Source organism: Rhincodon typus, chromosome 16, assembly GCF_021869965.1.
Source record: "Rhincodon typus isolate 14 chromosome 16, sRhiTyp1.1, whole genome shotgun sequence".
NCBI classification, from domain to species: Eukaryota; Metazoa; Chordata; class Chondrichthyes; order Orectolobiformes; family Rhincodontidae; genus Rhincodon; species Rhincodon typus.
The window spans coordinates 7,048,050-7,073,675 of NC_063347.1; the positions used below are offsets into that span (position 1 = coordinate 7,048,050).

Below are 25,626 nucleotides of genomic sequence, written 5' to 3' on the forward strand. Positions count from 1 at the left end.
CTGGAAACTGGATCCCAATATGGCAGTTACAACATTTAAATTTAATTAAATCTAGAATCCAAATCTGGTTATGAGACCACATTAAAAATGCATCCGGTTCTTTAAAATTCTTCAGGAAAGGAAACCTGACATCCGTGTGACCCCAGGCCCACAGCAAGATTCTTCAAGGGACTTGATAGGGTAAGATGCAGAGGGGTTGTCTCCCCTTGTGGGAAGTCTAGGACAACAGTGCATCAGCTCTGAGCAAGGGGCTGTCCATTTAAAAGACAGGGAGGAACTTCTCCTTTTAGAGAGAGTGAACCCTTTAGAATCCCCACAGTGCAGGGACAGACCAATCAGCCCAGACTCTCCAAAGTTTTTCCCAACCAGACCCAACCCCTCATTTCCCATGGCTAACCCACCTAACCGCCACATCTTTGGGCTGTGAGGAGAAACTGGAGGACCCAGAGGAAACCCACATAGACAAATATGGCAAATGTGCAAACTCCACACACACGGTTGCCCGAGGCTGGAGTTGAAGCCAGCTCCCTGGTGCTATGAGGCAGCAGTTCTAACCACTGAGCCACCATACCACCCTGGACTGTAGAGAGCGGGTTGTTAAGTATATTTAAGGCTGAGATAGACAGATTTTTAATCAGCAAATGAATCAAGGGTGATGGGGAAACAGCAGGGAGGTGGAGTTGAGGATTATCAGATCAACCACGATGGCGGAGCACACTCAATGAGCTGAATGGCCTACATCTGCTTCTACATCTTATATAGTTCATTCCTAATTGGCCTCTGAAAAGTTCCAGCAAGTCACTCAGTTCAAGGGCCATTAAAAATATTGACTTTGTCAGTGACGTCTGCATCCAAAGGTAAAATAAATTTACAATGGATTTTGGTCATTAGGATGTTGCGTTGGAGTTAAAACTACTATACACTGGATTAGAGAATATTCTATAGGTATTACTCGAAGTCCTCTCTCGCCAGTCCGCCCTGGTAATCCAGTCTCTCCCTGGAAAAACAAGGCAAGGCAGAAGTTAGTTATTTTGTGACTGAAATCAAAAAATGCAAGCAATTGAAATCTCAAGAGAAATACCAGTTTAAAAGTGAAGTTACCGGTGTCCCTTCATCGCCTTTGTTCCCCTTTTCACCCTGGGAAAGAAATGACAAATAAAAAACAGTTAGGGAGTTTTCAACCTGTGAACTGATACAGACTTGTCCTGAAGGCAGTTTCAGTCCACAGCACTCACACCTCTGTATCTTCAATGCATTCATGTCAGGTGTGCATCACTGGCAGAGCCAAGAGCTAGTGCCCCTCCTAAATTGGCCTGTGGTAGGGCAAGACCTCTTCAGGGGCAGCTATGAGTTGACCACTTGGGGGCGCAAATATCATCCTGAGCCACTTAACTGCATGTCTAACTGCATGAAGTCAAGTCAAGGATTTCTGGCCATAGGGAGACGGTCTTTTTGATCAGGTGTTGAGGGTGGGGGGGTCACTGTCTGAGCTTTCAGCAGTTGCAGTCCAGTAAGATAACTGATTAATGATTATTCTTCTGCACCACAAAGAAAAACAGAATCGGGAAGAAGCTAATCGACTACGTTCTCAACAGAGAGAATGTAATCAAAAGAGATCAATGTTGTCATGGATTTTGTCCCAAACTAAATGGATCAAGACTGGGGAGGGAATGGAGGGCTAAGGGGAAAAGGCAAGAAAGTGGAGGTGAGGATTATCTGATCAGTGATGATCTGATTGGATGGTGGAGCAGACTTGATGGGCTGAATGGCCTGCTCCAGCTCCAATGTCTTTTGGGAGCACAACTGGGCCTTTACCTCTTTCCCACGGGGTCCGCTTGGTCCAGGCAGTCCCATTCTGCCAGGCTCCCCTTTCTCTCCACTTTGTCCTCGATCTCCCTGTAACAGAAACCCGTCATTAGTCTCCATCTTCCCATTTAAGAACAAAGTAAATTTATACCAGGTGTTCTGCTGTTGCTATTGGAGTACTCCTTACCTTTTCTCCTGGTCTCCCAGAAAGCCCAATATTCCCCTAAAACGAGATGTAGAAAGGTTAGTGTGGTAGCTCCAACTGCAGACCATGGTCTATTGGCAGTTGACAAACCATTGACCTTACATCATGGAAACAGGCTGTTCGGCCCATCTGGTTCATGATGTGTGTTTCTCCACCACATGAGCATATATGTTTAATCAATCTTCCCTTAAAGCCACTTAAGTATTGGGAATATGCCACAAATGTGTACCATCGATACAGTAAGCTATGAGAAGAGATTATACAAATTAGGCCTGTTTTTCTCTAGAATTTAGAAGGTTAAGGAGTGATCTGATCAAAGTCTTTGAAATATTAACAGGAAAAGACAGGGTAGATAAAGATAAACAATTCCACTGGTTGGGGTTTCTAGAACTAAGGGCATATCCTGCGAATTAGGGCCAGACCATTCAGGAGAGATGTTAGGAAGCACTTCTACACACAAAGGGTGGTAGAGGTTTGGAACTCTCTTCCACAAATGGCAGTGATGCAGGATCAGTTGCTAATTTTAACTCTGAGAGACATAAAGTTTTGTTAAGCAGAAATATTAAGAAATATGGGCCAAAGGCAAGTGCATGGAGTTACGCTACAGATCTGCCATGATCTCATTGAATGTGCAACAGGCTAGAGGGGCAGAATGGACTACTGATGGTCCTATGTTGTACTCACAAATCAAAAAAGCTGTTCTAACAGCACATTCCAAACCCATGACCACCTCCTTCGCTACTGACTCACAGTGTGTACCATCTACAAGATGCACTACAGCATCTCACGAAGACTCCTCCCACAGCACTTTCTAAACCCATAACCACTTATATCTAGAAGGACAAGGGCAGCAGATACATGGGGACACCACCCCCCTACAAGTTCCCCTCCAAGCCACTCACCATCCTGACTTGGAAATATATCGCTGTTCCTTTAGTGTTGCTGGGTCAAAATCCTGGAATTCTCTCCCTAAGGGCATTGTGGATGTGCCAACATCACATGGTTCAAGTAGGCAGCTATCAACACCTTCTCAAAGGCAATTGGGGATGCGCAATAATTGCTGGTTGAGCTTGCAGTGCCCATGTCCCACATGCATGAATTAAAAGAAAGCCCAGAGAACAAAGTATATGCACAACTAATGATCCCTTTAAGTTGTACATATTCAGCTGCAATTTTAAAGCGAACATGAGGTGTAAGGGATGGGCCTTGCACAGTGAAGGGACATTAAAAGGAACAACGGTCTGTGGCTTTAAGAGGTGTGTTTTGTCCTGGTTTCTTTTAGGGAGAGATTGGGAAATAGGCGCAGAGCAATCTATGGGAAGATAAACAGCTTGTGAAGCCTTGGGTGTTTCTGTTTGAAGTTGAAACAACAGAAGCAGCCATGGTGGGTGTGGTCAAACTGCCACAGAACCAGGATCTTTGCTATTGGGTCTTGAAGAAGTGGAAGGTATTTTTTCCCTCTCTCAGTTACAGCCAAAAGCTGGGATTGACTTCATGCTATTGAAGTTATATGAGACAATCTGTTTTCTGAATTTGCCTTTTGCCAAGGGTGTGTTTATGGGATGGCACGATATTGGAACAGTTAATTAGTAATAGTTACTGTATCTTTTAGTCTGTTAAGTTTTCCAGTAGTTGTTATTCCAATTCCTTCTATCTTTTGTCGTATTTTAACAAGAGTGGATGAATAAAGCATGAGTTTTGCTTTAAATCCAGTAGTGTGATCAACTGAATTGCACCTGGAAGGCAACACCTTCCATTTACCTTTAAAATAAGAAAAAAAGTTAAGGTCTAGATTATCTTCTGATATTTCGAGGGGGTTTGGTCTGGTCCATAACAGATCTGAATCCAAATTTTTTATCACATTTCCACAGCCCTTCAAACACTCCTTCATCTTCCTTTACAACTGAATACTAAATGTTCACTCAAGTTTCATCCCTAACCAGTAACCCTGGAGATAAAATCTCACACCCTCTCAATTTTTTGCATGAAGCATTTCTCCCACCCTCAACTGCACATCTATGCCTTTTGTCGAAAGCAACAAATGCTAGAGATCACAATGGGTCAGGCAGCGTCCATGGAGAGAGAGCAAGCTAATGTTTCGAGTCTAGATGACTCTGCATCAGAGCAGATGAGACGAGTCATCTAGACTCGAAATGCTCACTTGCTCTCTCTCTATGGATGCTGCCTGACCCACTGTGATCTCCAGTATTTTTTGTTTTCAGTGCAGATTCCAGCATCTGCAGTAATTTGCTCCTACTATGGCTTGTATTTGTTGTTACAAAACGGTTTTCACCGTTTTATCCCTTTAACCCTAAGAACTATATTTAACTCCTTGGAAAATAATTTAAATTCTACTCTCCGCTACAGGAGGATTTAAACTCATGTGTCAAGTGCATTATTCTTGGACTATAGGTTACTAGTCCCATGACATTACATTTTAAGGGATTTTATATCTTTTTGGTCATCAAATTATCTAACTCTGGAAATTATTTTTTTAAAAGTGGGTTTAATGACCTGTAATACTGAGCAGTGCATTGTCGCTGATGAGGTTTAACTGAGGAGTGATTATTGACAACTTTAGCCAAAGTCCCACTGTGACAGCTTGAAGTGAAGTCAGTCATGGTGATTTCTGACAGTCTCTGTGGAGAGTGTTTGTATCCACAGAAGACAATGGGTTGGGTCAAAGGGAGAGTGACACTGATGTTTACACGCTGCCTGTATTGCTGGAGGGGGTCACTTAAAATGGGACAGGTGCCATCTCACCCACCCCCGAGCTCACCCCCATGATCCCGGGTGTGTGGTGGGATAGGGATGCCAACAGCAACTGTCCATCCAACATAGAAATACAGAAGACAGGAGCAGGAGTAGGCTATTCAGACATTCGAGCATGTTCTGGCATTCAATATGATTGTGGCTGACCATCCAATTCAGTGCCATGTTGCTGTCTCCACCTTTTTAATCCCTTTAACCCTAAGAACTATACCTAATTCCTTCTTGGAAAAGAATTTAAATTCTACCCTCAACTGCGGTAGGTTCTGAACTCATGTCTCGAGAACATTATCCTCGGATTGCGGATTACTAGTGCCATGACATTGCCACTCTGCCACCCCCTCACTCCTTATAATAACATACATACAACTTACAGACTTAATAACTGAGAGTCAATTGAGTTTGAGGTTGATGGGTCTGGGCAGGAGTGGCTAGCCCATTTCTTACCCTCCTCCTATGTTCCTAAAAATGCAAGAAAAAACGGGTACTCTTTTCAGAGGTTGCCCTGAGCACATTAGGGAGTGTGATAACTTCACAAAGGCTGGTATCCCACCACCAAGTCACCCTTTAGTGACACATGCATAGTAGATGACACTGACTCAGCTAGCTCAGAGCTGGCTCCGAGAGTGAGCAGAACCCCTGACACTCCTGTTTATATTGTCAGCCAGGACTCCCTGATTGGACCAGTTAAGAATCCCAATCAGCGAACTCATACTCCAAGATATCCACCTGACCGACCTCGTTCCAATCACTTGAGTGGGACCCATCCAATTCCCCGAACAGAAAATATCCGCATGGATTTTAAAACCCTTCCCTCCGACCATCCCATGTGATCCTAAAGGTGGGAAAATCCCTCCCTGCCCAGTCCTCTGCCACTTACTTATGACCAAGATCCTTTGGGGCCCTCATTCTGCGACTGGGTGCAGTTCAGGGAGCATCAACTGCAGAGCTCTACTGGAGACTAATCCCATTGAAGGACAGTTCCAGAGATGGGGGTGATCTTCCACCCACTGAGAGGCCATAGTCAGACTTTGCATCAATTTAGCCACCCACAGCATATCATGGCTGCGGAGAAGACCCTTTCAGAGCCTGTTCGCTTACTGCTGCCTTTCCTTTTTGGGGGGTTGGGCCATACAACCTTTTCCTACCATCTATATAAAATTCTGCCTATCGTAATACTGAACGGGAAATGCTAAATATCATTCTGGGGTCAATGACAGCTGTGTCTAACTCCACAATGAGAAGACATCTAATTCTGCTCAAACCCCGAAAAATGTTATTGATTTGCAAAGACTGCGCTGGGACCTGTCCCTTGTGTTTCTAAGGTGGTAAGCCAAGGAATGTTTTCTTTAATTTAATAACTTGTGGGATGTGGGCATTGATGGCTGGGCCAGCATTTATTGCCCATCCCTAACTGCCCTTTAGATGTTGGTAGTGAGCTATCAGAGATTAATATTTTTACTTGGATATAAGGTTAAGGCATTTCTCATTACCTTCGAGAAGGTAACAAGAAACTATTTTCCCTAAAATGCCCTGAGATATCACTGTTGGGGCAGTTGCAATTTTTGCTCTTGAGTAGTTTGCGGTCAACTATGAGATGAAGAGAAAAAAGAAGAAATTGATGTTGGCCAGGCCTGCACATTAGGCAAAGAAAATGCCAATTCTAATGCTTGCTCATGAAATAGAGCATGGGAGCTTGTGCTCAATTCTGAAGACTGAGTTCTGAAGGAGTAAGGAAGAGGCTGGAGGATTTGCCTAGCTAGAGGGAGAATCTACAGGAAAAAAAGAGTGTCACACTGGGACTTAACATTGGGAAAGAAAAAGAACAGAAATAAATCCTTGCTTGCTGTGAAACACCTTGGATTGCTTAACGAAGATTTCCCGAGCAGTGTGACAAAATTGGGGTTTTAGGTTGTCGTTAAAAACAGAAAGAAAAAAAATGCGCTCAGTGGTTGAAAGAAATGCTGGCTGATGGAAAGTTAACATTGTTTTGCCTTCAGTCACTGATCAACTAAAAGTTCTTTTAAAATGTGAAATCTTTACATGTGATCCTTTCAGATATTAACTGCAAGTGCGAATTTCTCTTTAGCCTACTATGGATTTTTGTGGATGTTGTTGCACTTATTCTTGTCCCCTCGTTGGAGAAGCCCTGTTTCTATCTGTTCTGTGCCTTGCTTTCATGATTTAAAATATTCCTATCACACTGCCTATCATACCTCAGCTGTGATTTATAACACTCATATTGGGCAGCGAACCAAGAGATGTGCCAACTAAGAAGCTGCCTCCAGTAGATTTGTCAGTCCAATCACTTAATCTGAACTAGCAACATCCTTTCTGCCCCAGCACTTCAACTCAACCACCCAGCTATTGCATAAATGCTGCCCCCTCCACACTTCACTTCAGCTCTGAGGAAGAGTCATCTGGACTCGAAGCGTTAGCTTGCTCTCTCTCCATGGATGCTGCCTGATCCGCTGTGATCTCCAGCATTTGTTGTTTTCCATTTGTCAAGGGATCCCTTTGCTGGGAACTGCCATAGCATCATAGAGATCCACAATCTGCTCTGGTCAAAAACCAGCACCAAGCTATTCTAATTCCATTTTCTAGCATGGGAGTGTGAGCTTGAGGTCTGCCTTTTGGTCCAACATCGAGGTCCTAAAGCCTATAAGAGAGTACAATAAGGTGGGAGAGATGTGCATTTAATTGAGGTGTTCAAAATGTAATCGAGGTGTTCAAATGATGAAGGGTGTTGGTGAAATTGGAAAGGGAGAAACAATTGTTTTCCTGAGTGTGTTGCTGTGATTTTTAATACACTGCCTTAAAGGGTAGGGAAAGGAAATTCAAACTTTGAAAAGGGATTGGAAGAGAACTTGATAAACAAAAAACTGACACATTTGATTGGTAAATAAGATTGGAAGGATTACACAGATGGTTACAGAACCGTAGAGTCATAGAATGGTACAGTACGGAAACAGACACTTTGGTCCAACTCTTTCAGCTACAATAAAAATTTATCTGTGTATTTTATTTCCTTACATCCTTTCGTAAGAAAAGACTGATGCAGGGCATGGTATAAAGTGTAATGGTATAAGAACAGTTCTGAGGAAGGGTCACCAGACCTGAAATATTAACTCTGATGTTTTCTTCACAGATGCTGCCAGACCTGCTGAGCTTTTCCAGCAACTTCTGCTTATATCCTAAATTAGTCTTGCCCCATTTGCCAGAATTTGGTTCATATCCCTCTGAACCCTTCCTATTCATATACCATCCAGATGCCTTTTAAATGCTGTATTTGTACCAGTCTCCACCACTTCCTCTGGAGGCTCATTCCATACATACACCACCCTCTGCGTGAAAAAGTTGCCTCTTTGGTCCCTTTTAAATCCCCTCTCACCTTAAACCTATGTCCTCTAGTTTTCAACCTCCTCTCTTGGGAAAAAGACCTTGGCTGTTCATCGTATCCATGCCCCTCATGACTTTATAAACCTCTATAAGGTCACCCCACAGCCTCCGACATTCCAGGGAAAATAGCCCCAGCCTATTCAGCCTCTCCCTGTAGCTCAAACCCTCCAAACCCTGATCCTCATAAATCTGTTCTGAACCCTTTCACATTTCATAATACTTTTCCCATTGCAGGGAGACTGCAACTGAATGCTGTATTCCAAAAGTGGCCTAATTGATATCCTGTACAGGTTCTTCAAAGAGCTGGCACAGACAGATGGGCAGATAGGACTCATTCATTGTTGTACAATTCTGTGGTTACTTATTTTTAAAAAGGAAGATTAAAAGACTCACCCTTTCACCTGGATCACCTTTGGGTCCTGGTTGCCCTGGGATACCATATCCAGTCTCACCCTGTAAAACAAAATGTAAAAGTTGTGAAATATTCTCGACAAAGAGAAGAAAATATTACTCCAGATCCTATATGGTTGAGTCTTAGATAACATAGTGTGGAGCCGGAGGAACTGCCATCCTTACCTGGTCTGGCCTACATGTGACTCCAGACCCACAGTAATGTGGCTGACTCGCAACTGCCCTCTGGGCAATTAGGGATGGACATTAAATACTGACTTAACCAGTGACACCCTCATCCTGCCAATGAATTAAAATAAACAATTCCTAGCCCATCTGTTTGTCCTTGTAGCAAGGATTTAGGCTCTCTGGTCTCTACAGCCATTACAACCAGCAATTACAGTGTGGAAGCAGGCCATTCAGTCCACTGAATCTGCACTAACCTCGAAAGAGCATCCCACCCAGAGCTGCCCCATCCCTGTAACAATGCATTTCCCCATGGCTAACCCGCCTACACTGCACATCCCTCGACACTATGGGCTATTTAGCATGGCCAATCCACCTAGCCGGCACATCTTTGGACTATGGGAGGAAACCAGAGCATGCAGACACAGGGAGAATGTGCAAACTCCATACAGACAGTCACCTGAGGGTGGAACTGAACCCAGCCTGGCGCTGTGAGGCAGCAGTGCTAACCACTGAGCCACCATGCCACCCAGGTAATGTTCTGGGGAGCTGCGTTCAAATCCCGCTATCATAAAGATAATGATCATGAAACCATTGATGATTGTGGGAAAAACTCATCTGGTTCACTAACGGTCTTTAGGAAAGGAAACTGATATCCTTACCTGGTCTGGCCTATGTGTGACTCCAGACCCACAGCAATATTATTGACCCTTAACTACCCTTTAGGCAATTACGGATGGGCAATAAATGCTGGACTAGCCAATGATGCCCACATTCTGTGAATGAATTTTTTAAAAACTCCCAACAACAACTCCTTGTGGCAAAGATTTAGGCTTTCAGGTCTCTACATGTTAAGCAACCAGTCCATCTGAGCTTTTGGACAATTTTCCAAAACCCAAGGCTCTATAAAGAAGATAATTGCAGTGCAGAAGTAGAGAAATGGACAGTGATCAGCAAAACACATCCTTCTTCATCAGCACACAGCTTAAAGTGCCAAGGGCATACAGTCTCCCGCAATTTCCCCAGATACACTGTGCAGGTTGACTCTCTGTAACTTCTGCCTCACCTTGTTGCCTTTCTCTGCTGGACTACCTTTTGTTCCCTTCTCCCCTGGGATTCCTGGTGGTCCACGCTCGCCCTGAAGTAAAAATTAAAATATAATTTGCGTGAAGCACAGCATTCATCTGATTCCCAACAAAATGAGGGAGTGTAGTTTAACAGAGCAGCTGACACAAGATACCGTAGAAGGCCATATATAGAAAGGACAGAATGATCTTACCCGGTCACCTTTGCTTCCTGGTGGGCCAGTGATCTGTAGTAGAATGAGAGAATTGGAACAATTAGAAATTGAGAAAGCAAAGTGCCTTTAGCAACATTTGGTTACTGAGCAACAATTTTCATCAATAATTATCCCAAAGTTTTTTAATGCTTTACAGGGGAGGGGGAAGGAACAGAGGTGAAGCAAATAAAATGCAAGAAGGCAATAGGACAAGGATGAGCACAGTCCATCAACCATTTGAGCGATGAGACCGAAAGTTTTTGAGAAGATTGCTGAAAGAGTGGGGGGAGAAGTGCATACATCTTTGGACTGTGGGAGGAAACCGGAGTACCAGGAGGAAACCCATGCAGACATGTGGGTGACTGTCTGTGTGGAGTTTGCACATTCTCCCCGTGTCTGCGTGGGTTTCCTCCGGGTGCTCCAGTTTCCTCCCACAGTCCAAGGATGTGCAGGTCAGGGTGGATTGGCCATGCTAAATTGTCCGTAGTGTTCAGGGATGTTTAGATTAGGTGGAATAGCCATGGGAAATGCAGGGTTACAGAAAGAGGGTTGGGGGCCGGGTTTGGGTGGGATGCTCTTTGGATGGTCAGTGTGGACTCGATGAGTCAAAGGGCCTGCTTCCACACTGTTGAAATTCTATGATTCTAAGTGAATAGAGTAAAATGTTTCAGACAGTGTTCCGACATTGGAGCTGACACAATGGAAAGGTGAACAGAAAGGCTACATCTGAAGAAGCCAAGGCTGCAATGAGGGTGTGGGAAGAGGATAGAGGGATAGGGACAGAGAAGTATCTAAAGCTCAGTGCACTGGGGGATAAGGTATCAATGCTGAGCAGCAATGTAGGTGTAATGGGTCATGAGGTAGGAGCTGGAAAGCATGCATTATGTTGCAGGTCTACTGTATATTACCAAGTAAAATCACTATAAGGTACACTTGGTCAACTGCATTACTGCAATAACCAATTTTATTTATTCATTCGCTGTGGGTGTCGCTCACTAGGCCATTTATTGGGCACCTATTGAGCACCCCACATTGCCTTTGAGAAGCTGAAGATGAGTTGTCTTCTTGAATCACTGCATTCCACTTGGTGTAAGTACACCTCAATGCTGCAAAGGCAGGGAGTTCCAGGGCATCAGCCCAGCGACAGTGAAGGAACGGTGATATATTTCCAAGTCAGGACGATGAGTGACTTGGAGGGGAACTTGCAGGTGGTCGTATTCCCATGTATTTGCTGTCCTTGTCCTTCTGGATGGTAGCAGTCCTGGATTTGAAAGGTAATCTCCAAGAATCTTTGGTGAATTTCTGCAGTGCGTCTTGTAGATGGTACACACTGCTGTTACTGAACATTGGTGGTGGAGAGAGTGGATGCGTGTGGATGTGGTGCCAATCAACCAAGCTGCTTTCTCCTGGATGGTATCAAACTTCATGAGTGTTGTTGGAGATGCACCCATCCAGGCAAGTGGGGAGTATTCCATTACAATTCGGACTTGTGCCTTGTAGATGGTGGACAGGCTTTGGGGAGTCAGGGAGTGCGTAATTTGCTGCAGTATTCCTTGCCTCTGACCTGCTCTTGTAACCATATTATTTGTACGGCTATTCCAGTTGAGTTTCTAGTCATTGGTACCCCACCCAGGATGTTGATAGTGGAGGGATTAAGTGATGATAATGCCATTGCATGTCAAGGAATGATGTTTTTTTACCTGGCATTGTGCTCGTCAGCCCAAACCTGTATATTGTCCACAGTTCGCTGCATTTCAACATGCATTGCTTCAGTATCTGAAGAGTCGTGAATGGTGCAGAACACTGTGCAGTCATCAGTGAACATCCCCACTTCTGACCTTATGATGGAGGAAAGGTCATTCACGAAGCACCTGAGGATGGTTGGGCCGAGGACACTGCCCTGAGGAACTCCTGCAGAGCCGTCCTGGAGCTGAGATGACTGACTTCCAACAACACAACTATCGTCCTATGTGCCAGACATCACTCCAACCAGTGAAGAGGTTTCCCCCAATTCCCATTAACTACGGCTCCTTGATGCCACACTTGGTCAAATGCAGCTTTGATGCCAAGGGTTGTCACTCTCACCTCCCCTCTGGAATTCAGCTCTTCTGTCCATGTTTGAACCAAGGCTGTAATGAGGTCAGGAGCTGAGTGGCCCTGGAGGAACCCAAACTGGACGTCGCTGAGCAGGTTATTGCTGAGCAGGTGCTGCTTGATATCACTTAATGACACCCTCGAACACTTTAATGATGATCGAGTATAGGCTGTTGGGGCGGTAACTGGCTGGTTGGATTTGTCCTGCTTTTTGTGTACAAGGCATATCTGGGCAATTTTCCACATTATTGGGTGGATGCCAATGTTGTAGTTGTACTGGAAGAGCCTGGCTAGGGGAGCAGAAAGTTCTGGAATACAGGTCTTTACTTCTGTGGCTGAAATGTAGTCAGGACCCGTATTCTGGGCAGATTCCAGTGCCTTCTGCTGTTTCTTGATATCACATTGAGTGATTCCAATGAAGAATATCTGTGACAGTGGGGACCACTACAGGAGGCCAAGATGGATCATCCACTTGACACTTCTGGATGAGGATCGTTGTGAATACTTCAGCCTTATCTTTTGCACGGATGTGCTGGGCTCTTCCATCATTGAGGATGGGGATATTTGTGGAGCATCCTCCTCCAGTGAGTTGTTTAATTGCCCACCACCATTCAGGACTGGATGTGGCAGGACTGCAGAGCTTAGATCTGATCTGTTGGTCGTGCAATCACTTACTACCATCTATCATTTGTTGCTTATGCTGTTTGACATGTAAGTAATCCTTTCGCGCATGTAACTAGGTTGGCACCTCATTTTTAGGGAGGCCTGGCATGCCCTCCTGCACTCTCCATTGAACCAGGGTTGATCCTCTGGCTTGATGGTAATGGTTGAGTGGGGGATATACCGGGCCATGAGGTTACAGATTGTGCTGGAGTACAATTCTGCTGCTGTTAATGGCCCACAGTGCCTCATGGATGCCCAGTCTTGAGTTGCTAGATCTGTGCGAAGTCTGTCCCATTTGGACAGTGATAGTGGCACACAACAACATGGAGGGTATCTTCAACATGAAGGCAGGACTTTGTCTCCACAACGACTGTGCGATGGTCACTCTTACCGATACTGTCATGGACAAGATGCAACTGCACCTGGCAGATTGGCAAGGATGAGGTCAAGGATGGAGTAAACCAGGACCCAGCAGTCATAAAAATTACACAAACAGAATCACAAACAATTCTTTTTGTAAATGATTCAGATCAGATCCAGTTGAACTGGGGTTAAATTTTATGGTCACTTGCTTGTGTGACAGAAAATCATAGTCATAGAGATATACAGCACAGAAACAGACCATTCGGTCCAACTTGTCCATGCCCGACCAGATACCCTAAATTAATCTAGTCCCATTTGGGCCATATCCCTCTAAACCCTAGACAACAAGGTGCAGAGCTGGATGAACACAGCAGGCCAAGCAGCATCATAGGAGCAGAAAGGCTGACGTTTCGGGCCTAGACCCTTCATCAGAAATGGGGGAGGGGAAGGGGGTTCTGAAATAAATAGGGAGAGAGTGGGAGGCAGATAGAAGATGGATAGAGGAGAGGATAGGTGGAGAGGAAACAAACAGGTCAAAGAGGCGGGGATGGAGCCAGTAAAGGTGAGTGTAGGTGGGGAGTTAGGGAGGGGATAGGTCAGTCCAGGGAGGACGGACAGGTCAAGGGGGCGGGATGAGGTTAGTAGGTAGGAGATGGGGGTGTGGCTTGAGGTGGGAGGAGGGGATAGGTGGGAGGAAGAACAGGTTAGGGAGGCGGGGACGAGCTGGACTGGTTTTGGGATGCGGTAGGGGGAGGGGAGATTTTGAAGCTTGTGAAATCCTCTCCACCTATCCTCTCCTCTATCCATCTTCTATCCGCCTCCCACTCTCTCCCTATTTATTTCAGAAGCCCCTTCCCCTCCCCCATTTCTGATGAAGGGTCTAGGCCCGAAACGTCAGCCTTTCTGCTCCTATGATGCTGCTTGGCCTGCTGTGTTCATCCAGCTCTTCACCTTGTTGTCTCGGATTCGCCACCATCTGCAGTTCCTACTATCTCCCTCTAAACCCTTCCTATTTATATACCCATCCAGATGCCTTTTAAATATTGTAAATGTACCAGCCTCTACCACTTCCTCTGGCAGTTCATTTCATACACACACCACCCTCTGCGTGAAAAAATTGCCCCGTAGATCCCTTTTAAATCTTTCCCATTTCACCTTAAGCCTATGCCCACTAGTTTTGGACTCCCCTTCCCTGGGGAAAAGACCTTGGCTATTCACCCAATACAAGCCCCTCATGATTTTGATGTTAAGCTTGGGGGATGAGAGAGACGGGAAGAGGAGAAGGCTCCAAATGGAAAGTAGCAGCTGAACAGTGTGTCAATCTGGAAAATATTCTTTGGATGTGACTACTGGTCTATACCCTGCTAATAACACAACGGTTTGCAATGATCAACCGACAAGACGGCCAAGAAACCAATAACTGTTATCAACTTGTACAAACAGAATCAAACACAATTTTTCAGAGCATCTGAGGTGTCAATGTGTGTCATTTGTCAAGGACAATTAGAGAGGGGCAATAAATGTCGGCCTAGCCAGTAATACTCACATCCTTTGAATAAATTAAAAGCATTACTGGAACAATTTCTACTGGAAGACTGTTGGAAACCGGGATTATTGTTTTCTACATATGTAAACTGGGCCTCCATTTTTCAGTTACAAATGAGCAGACATTTAAACTTTTTTGAATTAAGCAACGGCATGGAGGACAGAATTTCCCAGGGGCATGCACTGCAGCGGCATCTCAACCAATCTGAGAGAATGTGCCAACCCTTTCCTTATGTGGTATAAACTGTTGTTCCCTTGGAAATTTGGCATTCTTGTGATGGTGTCCTGATGAGTGCAAGGTGAAAAATTTCTACAGCGTGTCTCTTTGTTTTTTCATCCATTCTGATGAGGTGTTGGCATGGCGATAATGTCAGTGGATTAGTCATCGAGAACCTCAGGCGAATGTTCTGAGGCATGGGTTCAAATTCTAGGACTGGCAGGGGGTGAAATTTGAATTCAATAGAAGTCTGGAATGTTATATGATAGAAATGTTTAAGAGGCATTTAGACAGGCACACAAACAGGGAGGGAATAGAGGGATATGGACCATTTGAAGGCAGATGGAATTAGTTTAGAATGGCATCATGGGCAGCACAGACATGATGGGAAGAAGGGCCTGTTCCGGTGCTGTCCTGTTCTGTGTTCTATTCTCAAGTCTTGTACCAAATGACTGTTTACTTGAATAGAACTATTTTCAATCATACATTATTTTTCAAAAGAAAATTCACATTAGATCCAGTTGAACTAGAGTTAAACATTTTTAAACTAGAGCACCATGAGCTGTCGACTTGTATCTTATTTTAAGGGCAACTGGAAATGGGCAATAAATGTTGGCCACGTCAGAAACACTCACATCTCATTAATAAATTAGAAACACTGATGTTCCCCAAAATAAAATGTTCTCAGTAATCCTTATCTGTCAACACTTAATGGGAACACAGCCCGAAATTATTTGTTGGCAGTCTAACAGGAAATTGAAACGATAGCATTCCCAGAGCAATCCCTTGTTCTCCCTAACACTTCCCAATCTTTTATATTTCTGTTGACTGTCCTGCAGATGCTGGACTTCCAAAGTTTCTACTGGAAATTTTCAGTAGTTTAGATATCTGGTGCTGGAGTCCATTGCAATAAGATTTGACTCTGTGTCAGCTCAGGCATTCAGTTCTCATAGAATCCCTACAGTGTGGAAACAGGCCCTTCAGCCCAACAAGTCCACACTGACCCTCAGAGCATCCCACCCAGACCCATCCCCCTAATCTACACATCCCTAAACACTATGGGCAATATAGCATGGCCTTTTCCACCTAACCTGCACATCTTTGGACTGTGGGAGGAAATCCACACAGACACAGGGAGAATGTGTAAACTCCACACAGGCAGTCACCCGAGATTGGAATTGAACCCTGGTTCCTGGAGCTGTGAGGCAGCAGTGCTGACCACGGTGCCACTGTGCCGCCCTTCATGCTCATCAGATCAAACTATTTATTGCTTCAAGCAATTTTAGGGGACAGGAGAAAAGTCAAACAGGAAACACATTTTTTATACAAACAGAAATGGGGTATGAAATTCAGATTTTGATATTTCATGGACCTGTCCCATTGGCAGACTGTTGGAAACTGGGGATTGTGGTTTCCTAAACATGAAAATTGGTTCTGCATTTTTCAACTAAACAGATGCTACAAATCAACAGAATTTCTAACTTTATTTCAATTTAAGAAAAGCGGGGGGACAAAATGTCCCTAAATGCATTCTCTGCAGCAATGCCTCAAGCAATCTGAGAGAACTTGCTAATCGGTACCCATTCCTCATTGCAATATAGATTGTTAATCACTTCAAAATTTGGCATTCTTGTGATGATGTTCTGATGAGTGGAAGGTGAAAAGCTTCTACAGCATGTTTCTCTTTTCCTTCACTCAGTCATTCTCAAGTTCTGAAGTACCAAATGACTATTGGAATATCAGCAATTTCCATTTCTAAACCTTTACAGTAGGAAAAGAACCCTGAACTGCATGACAGAACCATAGCCAAATGTCAAAATGAAGTTGGCCTCCACTGGGCTTGTAAAGGAGTTGGAACGATGGACAGTATAAATCAGGAAAAAAGCACAAAGCCTAGCTCCATCTGACACATAAATACATCTATAATCATTGCTCAAGTATTCTTGAATGCCTCAGTTTTATAAATGTTTTATATCAAGGGAAGCTAAATGGAGGAGACTCTATGATCTTTGTTTAAAAAAAAGCTAGAGATTCGGAGCACCTTTGCTTCAATAGCATAAGACCATGAGATTGGGGCAGCACAGTGGCACCTGGGTTCGATCCCACCCTCGGGCGACTGTCTGTGTGGAGTGTGCACGTTCTCCTTGTGTCTGCGTGGGTTTCCTCTGGGTGCTCCGGTTTCCTCCCACAGTCCAAAGGTGTGCAGGTAGGTGGATTGGCCATGCTAAATTGCCCAGTATTCAGGGATGTCTAGATTTGGTGAGTTATAGGGGGATGGGTCTGGGTGGGATGCTGTGAGGGTCGGTGTGGACTTGTTGGGATGAAGGGCCTGTTCCCACACTGTAGGGATTCTATGAGTCTATATAGGAGCAGAATCAGGCCATTCAGCCAACTGAGTCTGCTACGCCATTCAATCATGGCTGATATGTTTCTCAATCCCATTCTCCTGCCTTCTCCCTGTTACATTTGATCCCCTTACTCATCAAGAAGCTATCTATCTCTGTCTTAAGTACACCCAATGACTCAGCCTTCTGTGGCAACAAGTTCCACAGAGTCAGAAGAAATTCCTCCCCATCTCAGCTCTAAAGAGTCGACATTTCACTCTGAGGCTGCGCCTTCAGGTCCCATTCTCTCCAATTAGTAGATAAACCTTCTCCATGTCCACTCTATCCAGGCCTCTTTGTATTCTGTCAGTTTCAATGAGATCTCCTCTCATCTTTCTAAACTCCCATCAAGACACCCAGAGTCCACAATTGCTCTTCATATGAAAAACCCTTGATCCCTGGGATCATTCTTGTAAACCTCCTCTGGACTGTTCTCTACAGGGCCCGGAATTGCTCACAATATTCCAAATGCAGTTGATTCAATCTGGAACACATTGCATGAAAGGGCAACTTAAGCAGATTCATTAGTAATTACGAAAAGTTTGATAAATATTTGAAGGGAAGAAACACATGCAGGGCTATAGGGAAGGGGAAGGAGGCGAGACTAGTTCAATTGCTCTTTCAGAGGGCTGGTGCAGATACAATGGCTTGAGTAGCCTCTCTGCGTTTGGTTTCCTACAGTTCCATGATACTCACAGACCGCCCTGGTTCTCCTTGTCTCCCCTCGTTTCCCTGTTTGAAGAAACACATTGAGAACTTTTTGTGAACACAGAAACCAACCACAACACAAACTCACAAAGATACAAGCAACTATAAGGTGACAAAAGATGTGTAACAACCAGGGGATTAGCTGTAGTAAATCACTCATGAGCTGTTAATGATGTAGTGCAGAAACTGAAATATATGGAGATAATGTAAGACATACAACGTTTGCAATTAAAATTGGGAAATGGAGCAGGAATAAAGGATAGCCTCGTTATGAAGATTTTTGCAAAATTTATCACTAAATTGCACAAAGAAGGGCATGAATTTCTGTAGCACCTTTCACAACTTCAGGACACTGCAATGAAGTGTAAAAGTCACTGTTATTACTGTCTTTACAGTCACTGTTGTAATGTAGGAAGTGTGACAGCTAAATTGTGCATAGCAAGATCCCACAAACGGCATTGTGATAATGACCAGATACAGGAGGTCCCTGGCTTATAATGGGTTCCATTCCTGATTGCGTTTGTAAGTCAATTTATATGTAAGTTGAACACAATACCGCATGGCTAAAATATCCGTTCGTAAGTATGGGCAAACGTTTGCAAATCGGAACCTTAAAATTTAGATAATAGGGATCGTGTTCGTAAGTACGAGTGCTCATAAGTCAAATGTTCTTAAGTCGGAGACCCCATGTAACCTGTTTAACAAACAAAGACAGAAATTGCTGCAGATACTCAGCAGGTCTGGTACCATCTGTGGAGAGAAAGCAGAATTAACGTTTCGATTCCAGTGACCCTTCTTCAGAATGGACCCTTCTGAAGAAGGGTCACTGGACTTGAAACATTAACTCTGCTTTCTCTCCATAGATGCTAGCAGACCTTTTCGAGTTTCTGCAGAAATTTCTGTCTTTGTTTCAGATTGCCAGTATCTGCAGTTCTTTGATCTATTAACCTGCCTGTTGGTGTTGGCTGAGCGATAAATATTAGTCAGGAGTCCTGAACAGCAATACAAGGTTCTTATATCTGACTGAAGGGCTTTGGTTTAAAGTCCTATCCAAAAGAGAGTGCCATTTACAATGCAGCACTCCCAAAATTGTCCACCAATGCAACAGTCCAGGTGTTGAGCTCTGCTTCTTCAGTAGGACTGGAATGCACCAACAACATTTTGTTTCAGTGGTGACAGTGCTACATGCTGAGTCACAGCTAACATACAGTATCTAGGGGAACAGTATCTCATGAATCAAGACAGTGATGCATTAATTGCAGGGTTTACCACCCTGCTTCAGCTTGAGTGACCATGTCAGTGAAACCTATTTTGTGTTTGAGTAGGATGAAGGAGCCAGCTTTTCCAGGGAAACATGCCTTCGACCAGAAACTGCATCACAGGTCACTACAGGTGGAATGAGCTACCCTCCCTTGAGTCAGCAGCTTCTCCACCCACAGTTCACAATCTAGCTTGAGGTGGCGCTGTCTCCACAGTCAAGCCCTGAAACAGCTCCATTTCTGAGAGTTTACAGGGAGAGAGATTAAGTAGACGCAGACAATAAAGGTTGACTCATTCTTGAACAAAAACCACTGGAAGATTGTTTTCTTCAAGAAACATTGAAGGTTGAGTGCACCAGAGGAAGAAGGGTTGACATGAATTGGATGTGTTTGAGTGTGAAGTGGATCTCAGCATCAGTGAAAAGTCAATGGGCCGAATGGTCTCCTATCCTTAGGAAGGACAGTCTCACCTTTTCACCTCTGGGACCACTAGGACCTGGCAACCCCTAATAAAGGAAATAAAATGTTAGAATTACTGCACAAAATATTTCTTCAGCAAACATTCCTGACTTTAATAGTTTAGAGAGAACAGCACAGATGAAAATAGCCTAAATCTTCCACGTAAGACATAAAAAATACCTTCTTGCCAATGTTCAGAATGAAAAATGCCCAATTCCAATGCTGGACCCATCTTAATTGATGCAGCAAACCATGCAAGGCTGCATTGGAGTGAATCTTTGCAGGAGCTAAGCCCTCTTTTTATTGGAATATGGCATATTTCAGTTGGTAAACTGTTTTGAGATCCCAAAGCCATTTGACCGTTACTGACAGAATGTGCGTGTGATAGGTCGGTGGGTGAGGGCACACAATGGCAGGTATTGGGTGCCTTTTGTGTGAAGGGGCAGGTCAGTGAGTGAGAGGGAAGGGTGGGTCAAGTTTTGGGAGGAGTGGTCAGCTCAGGCAGGACAAAAGTTGGGTGTTGGGAAGGTTGTGATTGAATGTGGAGAGAGGGAGCCTGATGCCTGTGCAAGTTTGGGAGGGAGGGAGGTTGGTATTGGGGGAGCAGATGAGGAGGGCTTGGTCTGGTATTCAAATGTAAGTCATTGCAAGTTGAATAGTTACCCAGGAATGAATGGGGTTGCCAACGCTCAACAGTATTCTTGTAAATCCCACAATTTGTGGGGCAGTTTCTTGGAAATAAAAACATGCATATTTGCTACACATGCAGGACACTGGAAAATTGCCTGCAGTCTGTGTGGAGACCGCCAAGGCTTCTGAAAATGCCTGGCCTAGAGGAAAGACTCTCACTCCAACTGGGCCGAACTTTGATGGCTCCTCCTCAGAGAGAATTTCCTGAAGTGTGCTCTGTGCAGACTCTTAGTCGATGAAAATAAACATGCTCACCAGGAAGTCTCCCCAGTGGAGAGAATGACAGCCTTTATCCCACCCCCAGCAAAGTGGAAATTTACCAAGGCTTCTTCGAGAGCACCTTCCAAACTCACAATCAGTTCCGTCTCAAAGGCAAGGACAGCACATACGTTGGAACACCAACCCCTGCGATTTGGAATCACTTGAACACCGACTTGCTATGACACTCCACATGTCTAAAAAAATTGTCACATCCTGTCAAGCCCAGCATTTATTACCCATCCCTAATTGCCCTGGTGAAGGTGATGGTAAGCTGCCTTCCTGAGCCGCTGCCTTCCGCAGACACACCCACAATGCTCTTAGGGAGGGAATTCCAGGATTTTGACCCAGTGACAGTGAAGGAATGGTGATATATTTCCAAGTCAGGATGGCGAGTGGCTTGGAGGCGAACTTGGAGATGGTGGTGTTCCCATGTACCTGCTGCCCTTGTCCTTCTGGATGGTAGATGTGGAGCTTCTTGAGTGTTGGAGAGGGAGCTGCACTCACGTAGGCAAGTGGGGAGTATTCCATTACACTCATGAGTTGTGCCTCTTTGACAGTAAAAGCTCTGGGAGCCAAAAGGTGAGTTACATGCCACACAATTCCCAGCCCCCTGAGCTATTCTTATACTCAGAGTATTTATATCCAATTCCTACCCATTTTGTTCTTGCTGCTCTTTGGAACAATAGCCATTGACTGTTCACCGATCAAAAGAAAGATAAGAGTGGGACAATACTTACGACTGATCCTGGCACACCAGGTGGTCCGATTAGTCCTCGATCTCCCTAATAGCAGAAACAATAAACCATGACTGCAATTCCAGATGGCTTACGACGCTTTCTCAAGAAAGGGGAGAATCAAGGATTTTACAAACTTTTCAACGAAGCATGGGCAAGGCCAGAATTTATTTCCCATGAACTGATTGGCTTGCTGGGCCATTTCAGAGGGCAGCTAAGAGTCAACCACATTGCTGTGGGTCTGAAGTCGCATGTAGACCAGACCGGGTAAGGATAGCAGATTTCCTTGCCTAAAGGAAACGAGTGAACCAGATGCATTTGTACACTAATCAACCATTGATGTGACTAGTTTTGAGTTCCAGCATTATTGGAGAGGCACTGGTAACGTGATGATATCACTGGGACTAGTAATCCAGAAACCAGGTTAATGATCAGAGGACGGGATTCCAATCCTACGATGGCAGATGAAATTTATATTCAATGAAATTCCGGAATAAATGGCTAGTTTAACATGATTGTCACAAAAAGCCATCTGGTTCACTAACACCCTTAAAGGAAAGAAATCTATGATTCTTATCCAGACTGGCTTCCAGCAATGTGGTTGACTTTTAACTGCTCTCTGGATAGCTAAGGATGGGCAATAAATGCTAGCCTAGCCAGCGATGCCCACCTCCTGTAAAATTAATAAAAACAATCATTAGCTGCTCAGACGGGATTTTGAATCCCCTATCTCAAGGGTGCATTAGCCTGGGTCTTTATACGACCACCACTCCCCTATGCATTAGTGAATACTGCTGGAGGATGTGGCTCAATAAAGCGAACTGTGTATCGGAAACTGATGGTTCAATATTTAGACACTTTGGAGGTGGTTAAATAAAACGCAGTGTCATTCAGTGTGTAACAGTTCACCTTATTGATTTGTGTCTTCGCTCGCTGCTTGGTTCTGTTCCTGTATTCACTGATGCTCATCAGTTGAAAATGAACCAATGATACACATTTGACAGTGCACAGGTTCTGAACTTAACTTCTCAGTAGCGAAACACAGAGACTGGTTCCACACCACACAGTTCCCCATCATTAGGTAGAGAGTAGGGAAGTAGAAAAACTGATTTAAAAAAAAGACGGAGAGAGAGAGACAGAGATGACAGAAAGGCAAAAGAAACAGAAAGGAATGGAATGATGGAAAGGAAAAGGGGTAATGTAAAATAACAAAATGAAAACCTAAAGGGAATGAGGTAGTGGAAGGATGGAGAAAGAGAAAGAGAGTGATTTTTGCCTATTTGTTTCTCGTTATTTGCTCATAGAATGTGGGTGTTGCTCATAAGCTCAGCATGTATTGCCCATCCCTAACTGACCCTTGAACCACGTGGTTTTCTAGGCCATTTCAGAGGGCAGTTAAACATCAATCCCATCACTGTGGGTATGGAGTCACATGTAGGACAGACTAGATACAGGCAGCATATTTCCTTCCCTGAAATCATTCGTGAACCAGATTGGATTTTACAACAATCGATGACAGTTGTCGTGGTCACCATTGTCAAGACTAGCTTAATATTCCATAGTTATTCACTGAATTTAAATTCCACCAATGGCTACGTTTGGATTTGAACCCATATTCACAAAGCAATTAGTCTGGGCCTCCAGAAAACTGGTTCAGTGACATTACAATTACAGCACCATCATCCCTTCTATATATTCACTGCTTTTCATCATCTTAGGATGTACTTACGTTCTTAAATTAGAAAGTGCAGTTACGAGCAGGCAAAATGTAAACTCTATTAAAATTCTGAAAGAATTAATCAACTATTGGTAGCATTAAATAATGGACCAAAATTACATCAGGCAAAATAAGCAACCAGAACAAAGAACAAAAACAGCCCTCCAAGCCTGGACTGCCATATTTTGCCCTTCCATACGAAAACTGTCTTCACTTACAGGATCCATAAACCTCTATTCGTTTCCTATTCATGTATTGAACCAGGTGTTTCTTGAATGTTGCTATTGTGTCTGTTTCCACCACCTCCTCTGGCAGCCCGTTCCAGGCACTCATCACCAGAGTGAAAAAGATTTGGGCAAAGTTTCTGTTGTGGATCATTTTCTGATAAATTCTCTTGGCATTCATCTGTGTATGCATACACATTTGATGAGACTGTACTTTGTAATGTTCCTGCTCTTGATTATACTGCGTTGAATGCTAAAGGAGTTGAGTGTTGATTTGGGAAGACTAGCAAAATGGTAATTCACCTGTGACAGAATCCTTGGCACATCTGACTGTACTCAAGAGTAACAGTTTTGCAAGTTTTCTTAATTTTTCTATGATTACACTTTTGGAACAGTTAAATATAAGTTAAAGAAAGTTCACTTCAATATCTGGTGTTCAGACAATGAAGAAAAGCAGGAAGGAACTTGCAGTAACTTCACATGAGTTGGATATGTAATGAGGGGAGATTCAAACAGTGGGAAAACAAGTATATTAAAAGACATTCATTATGTATTGTACATTTTTGTCTTTATTAAAAAAAATTAAAATAAGTTTACAAAATTATCCAAAGAAATTGATGGGAGAGGTTAATAGCAATGGAATGGGTTGACATCTCCAATTCTCTTTGACCATTTATTGCCTTTGTAAATAGTCCATGAAAAAATGTGGTTTAGAAGCTTGGTCTGTATGCTGTTTATTTTGAATTGAATTTACTATAGCGCCATGGTGTCAGATTAGGACATATTTTGGACATGTACTTGCTCATGGAGCTGACATTTGAGCAACATGATTATTGCTTTCTTACTCAGATTGCTTCTTGAATTGTCTAGAATGGGGATGGAAACATTTGAAATTTGGGGTCAGCAAGGGAATAGATGATTAAAATTTCAAATTTAATACAGCAGCTTTTAACGGAAATATGGATGAACATGCTCATGTTCTCAAAAACCCGTCAACCTTTACTTTAAAATAGTAGTACAATGGAAAGGTAGTAGCGTGGTTGGTAACGTCATCGGACTAACAGGCCCCAAATAATGCTAACATGAGTTCACATCGCAGCTTGTCGTAGGTATTATTTATTTTCCAACTTTATTAATGCATTTAAAGTTCATTTCACTAATGGTGACTGTGCTTACCATCATTGATTGATTATAAGACCCCACCTAGTTCACTTTATGTTCCTAATGTCCTTGTAGGGGAAGGAAATTTACTATTCTTATCTAGTCTGGCCTACACATGACACCCAGATCATTGGCTTTGTAGTTGGTTCTTAACTGTCCTTTGAAATGGCCGGACAAGCCATTCAATTCTAGGACACCGGGGATCTACAACAATTGTATGCCTTGCCTGTTGCAACCCATAATTCATGAAATATTTTTTAAAAAACTAAGTGATTTAATTCAAATTCTGATATGCTGGCTTTCAAAACATTCATGAATTGCTAAGTTCTGATGAACTCCACACATTGTAGCAAATTATGGTTGCGATGACTTAGGTTGAAAGCTCAGTTTTGTTTTTAGGCAATCATTGTGTGTTCTGGGCAATTTGTTGACAAAATTTTCATTTAGCCCTGGAAATGACAAGGTATTTTCCATGTGTAATTTGTTGTTCTGCTTGCCTGTACATGCCATTAATTCTCTTGTCTAACTAATTAGAAGGTAAAATGATTGGCTTTTTAAAAAATTGGCATTGTCTCAAGACTGATCTGTTTCTTTTAACAGACTTGCAGAGAGGGAAAATGAGATCTTGGATAGCAAACACATCACAGCACAGGGTGAATTATCCAGATGAGGAAGCATTTCTTCTCTGAGACAGTGGTTACGCTGAGGAATTCTCTTCCCCTGCAGACAGCAGTCGTCGAATATATTCAATGGTGAATCAGACCGATTCTGAATTGACAAGGAAGTGTGTAGTTATGGGGAGAGTTGTATGTGTGGGGAGGGATCAGGAATGTGGAATTGAGACCACAATAGGAGCAGCCATGATCTTACTGAATGGCGGAGTAGGCTCGAGGGGCCGAACAGCCTCCTCCTGTTCCTATTCAAAATAGCAGAAAGCAGGTGATTCGGCCCTTCGAGCCTGCTTCGTCGTTCAATACGATCGAGGCTAACCATCAATAACCTGTGATAACAAAGTGTAGAGCTGGATGAACACAGCAGGCCAAGCAGCATCAGAGGAGCAGGAAACCTGACGTTTCAGGCCTAGACCCTTCTTCAGAAATTCTGAAGAAGGGT

General features: G+C 43.6%; 1 protein-coding gene across 1 annotated transcript in view; it reads right to left on the reverse strand.

Moving 5' to 3' along the window:
• Positions 1–25,626, reverse strand: part of LOC109916444 (collagen alpha-1(VII) chain-like) — a 260,704-nt gene that overhangs the window by 182,707 nt on the left and 52,371 nt on the right. The window contains exons 27-36 of the mRNA XM_048606678.1: positions 21,415–21,459; positions 19,738–19,773; positions 17,997–18,032; positions 10,035–10,067; positions 9,822–9,893; positions 8,573–8,632; positions 1,994–2,029; positions 1,816–1,896; positions 1,102–1,137; positions 953–997 (exon numbers count right to left, since the gene is read on the reverse strand). Of these exons, the coding sequence (XP_048462635.1) occupies positions 953–997; positions 1,102–1,137; positions 1,816–1,896; positions 1,994–2,029; positions 8,573–8,632; positions 9,822–9,893; positions 10,035–10,067; positions 17,997–18,032; positions 19,738–19,773; positions 21,415–21,459 (480 nt within the window). The remainder of the gene's footprint in view (positions 1–952; positions 998–1,101; positions 1,138–1,815; positions 1,897–1,993; positions 2,030–8,572; positions 8,633–9,821; positions 9,894–10,034; positions 10,068–17,996; positions 18,033–19,737; positions 19,774–21,414; positions 21,460–25,626) is intronic.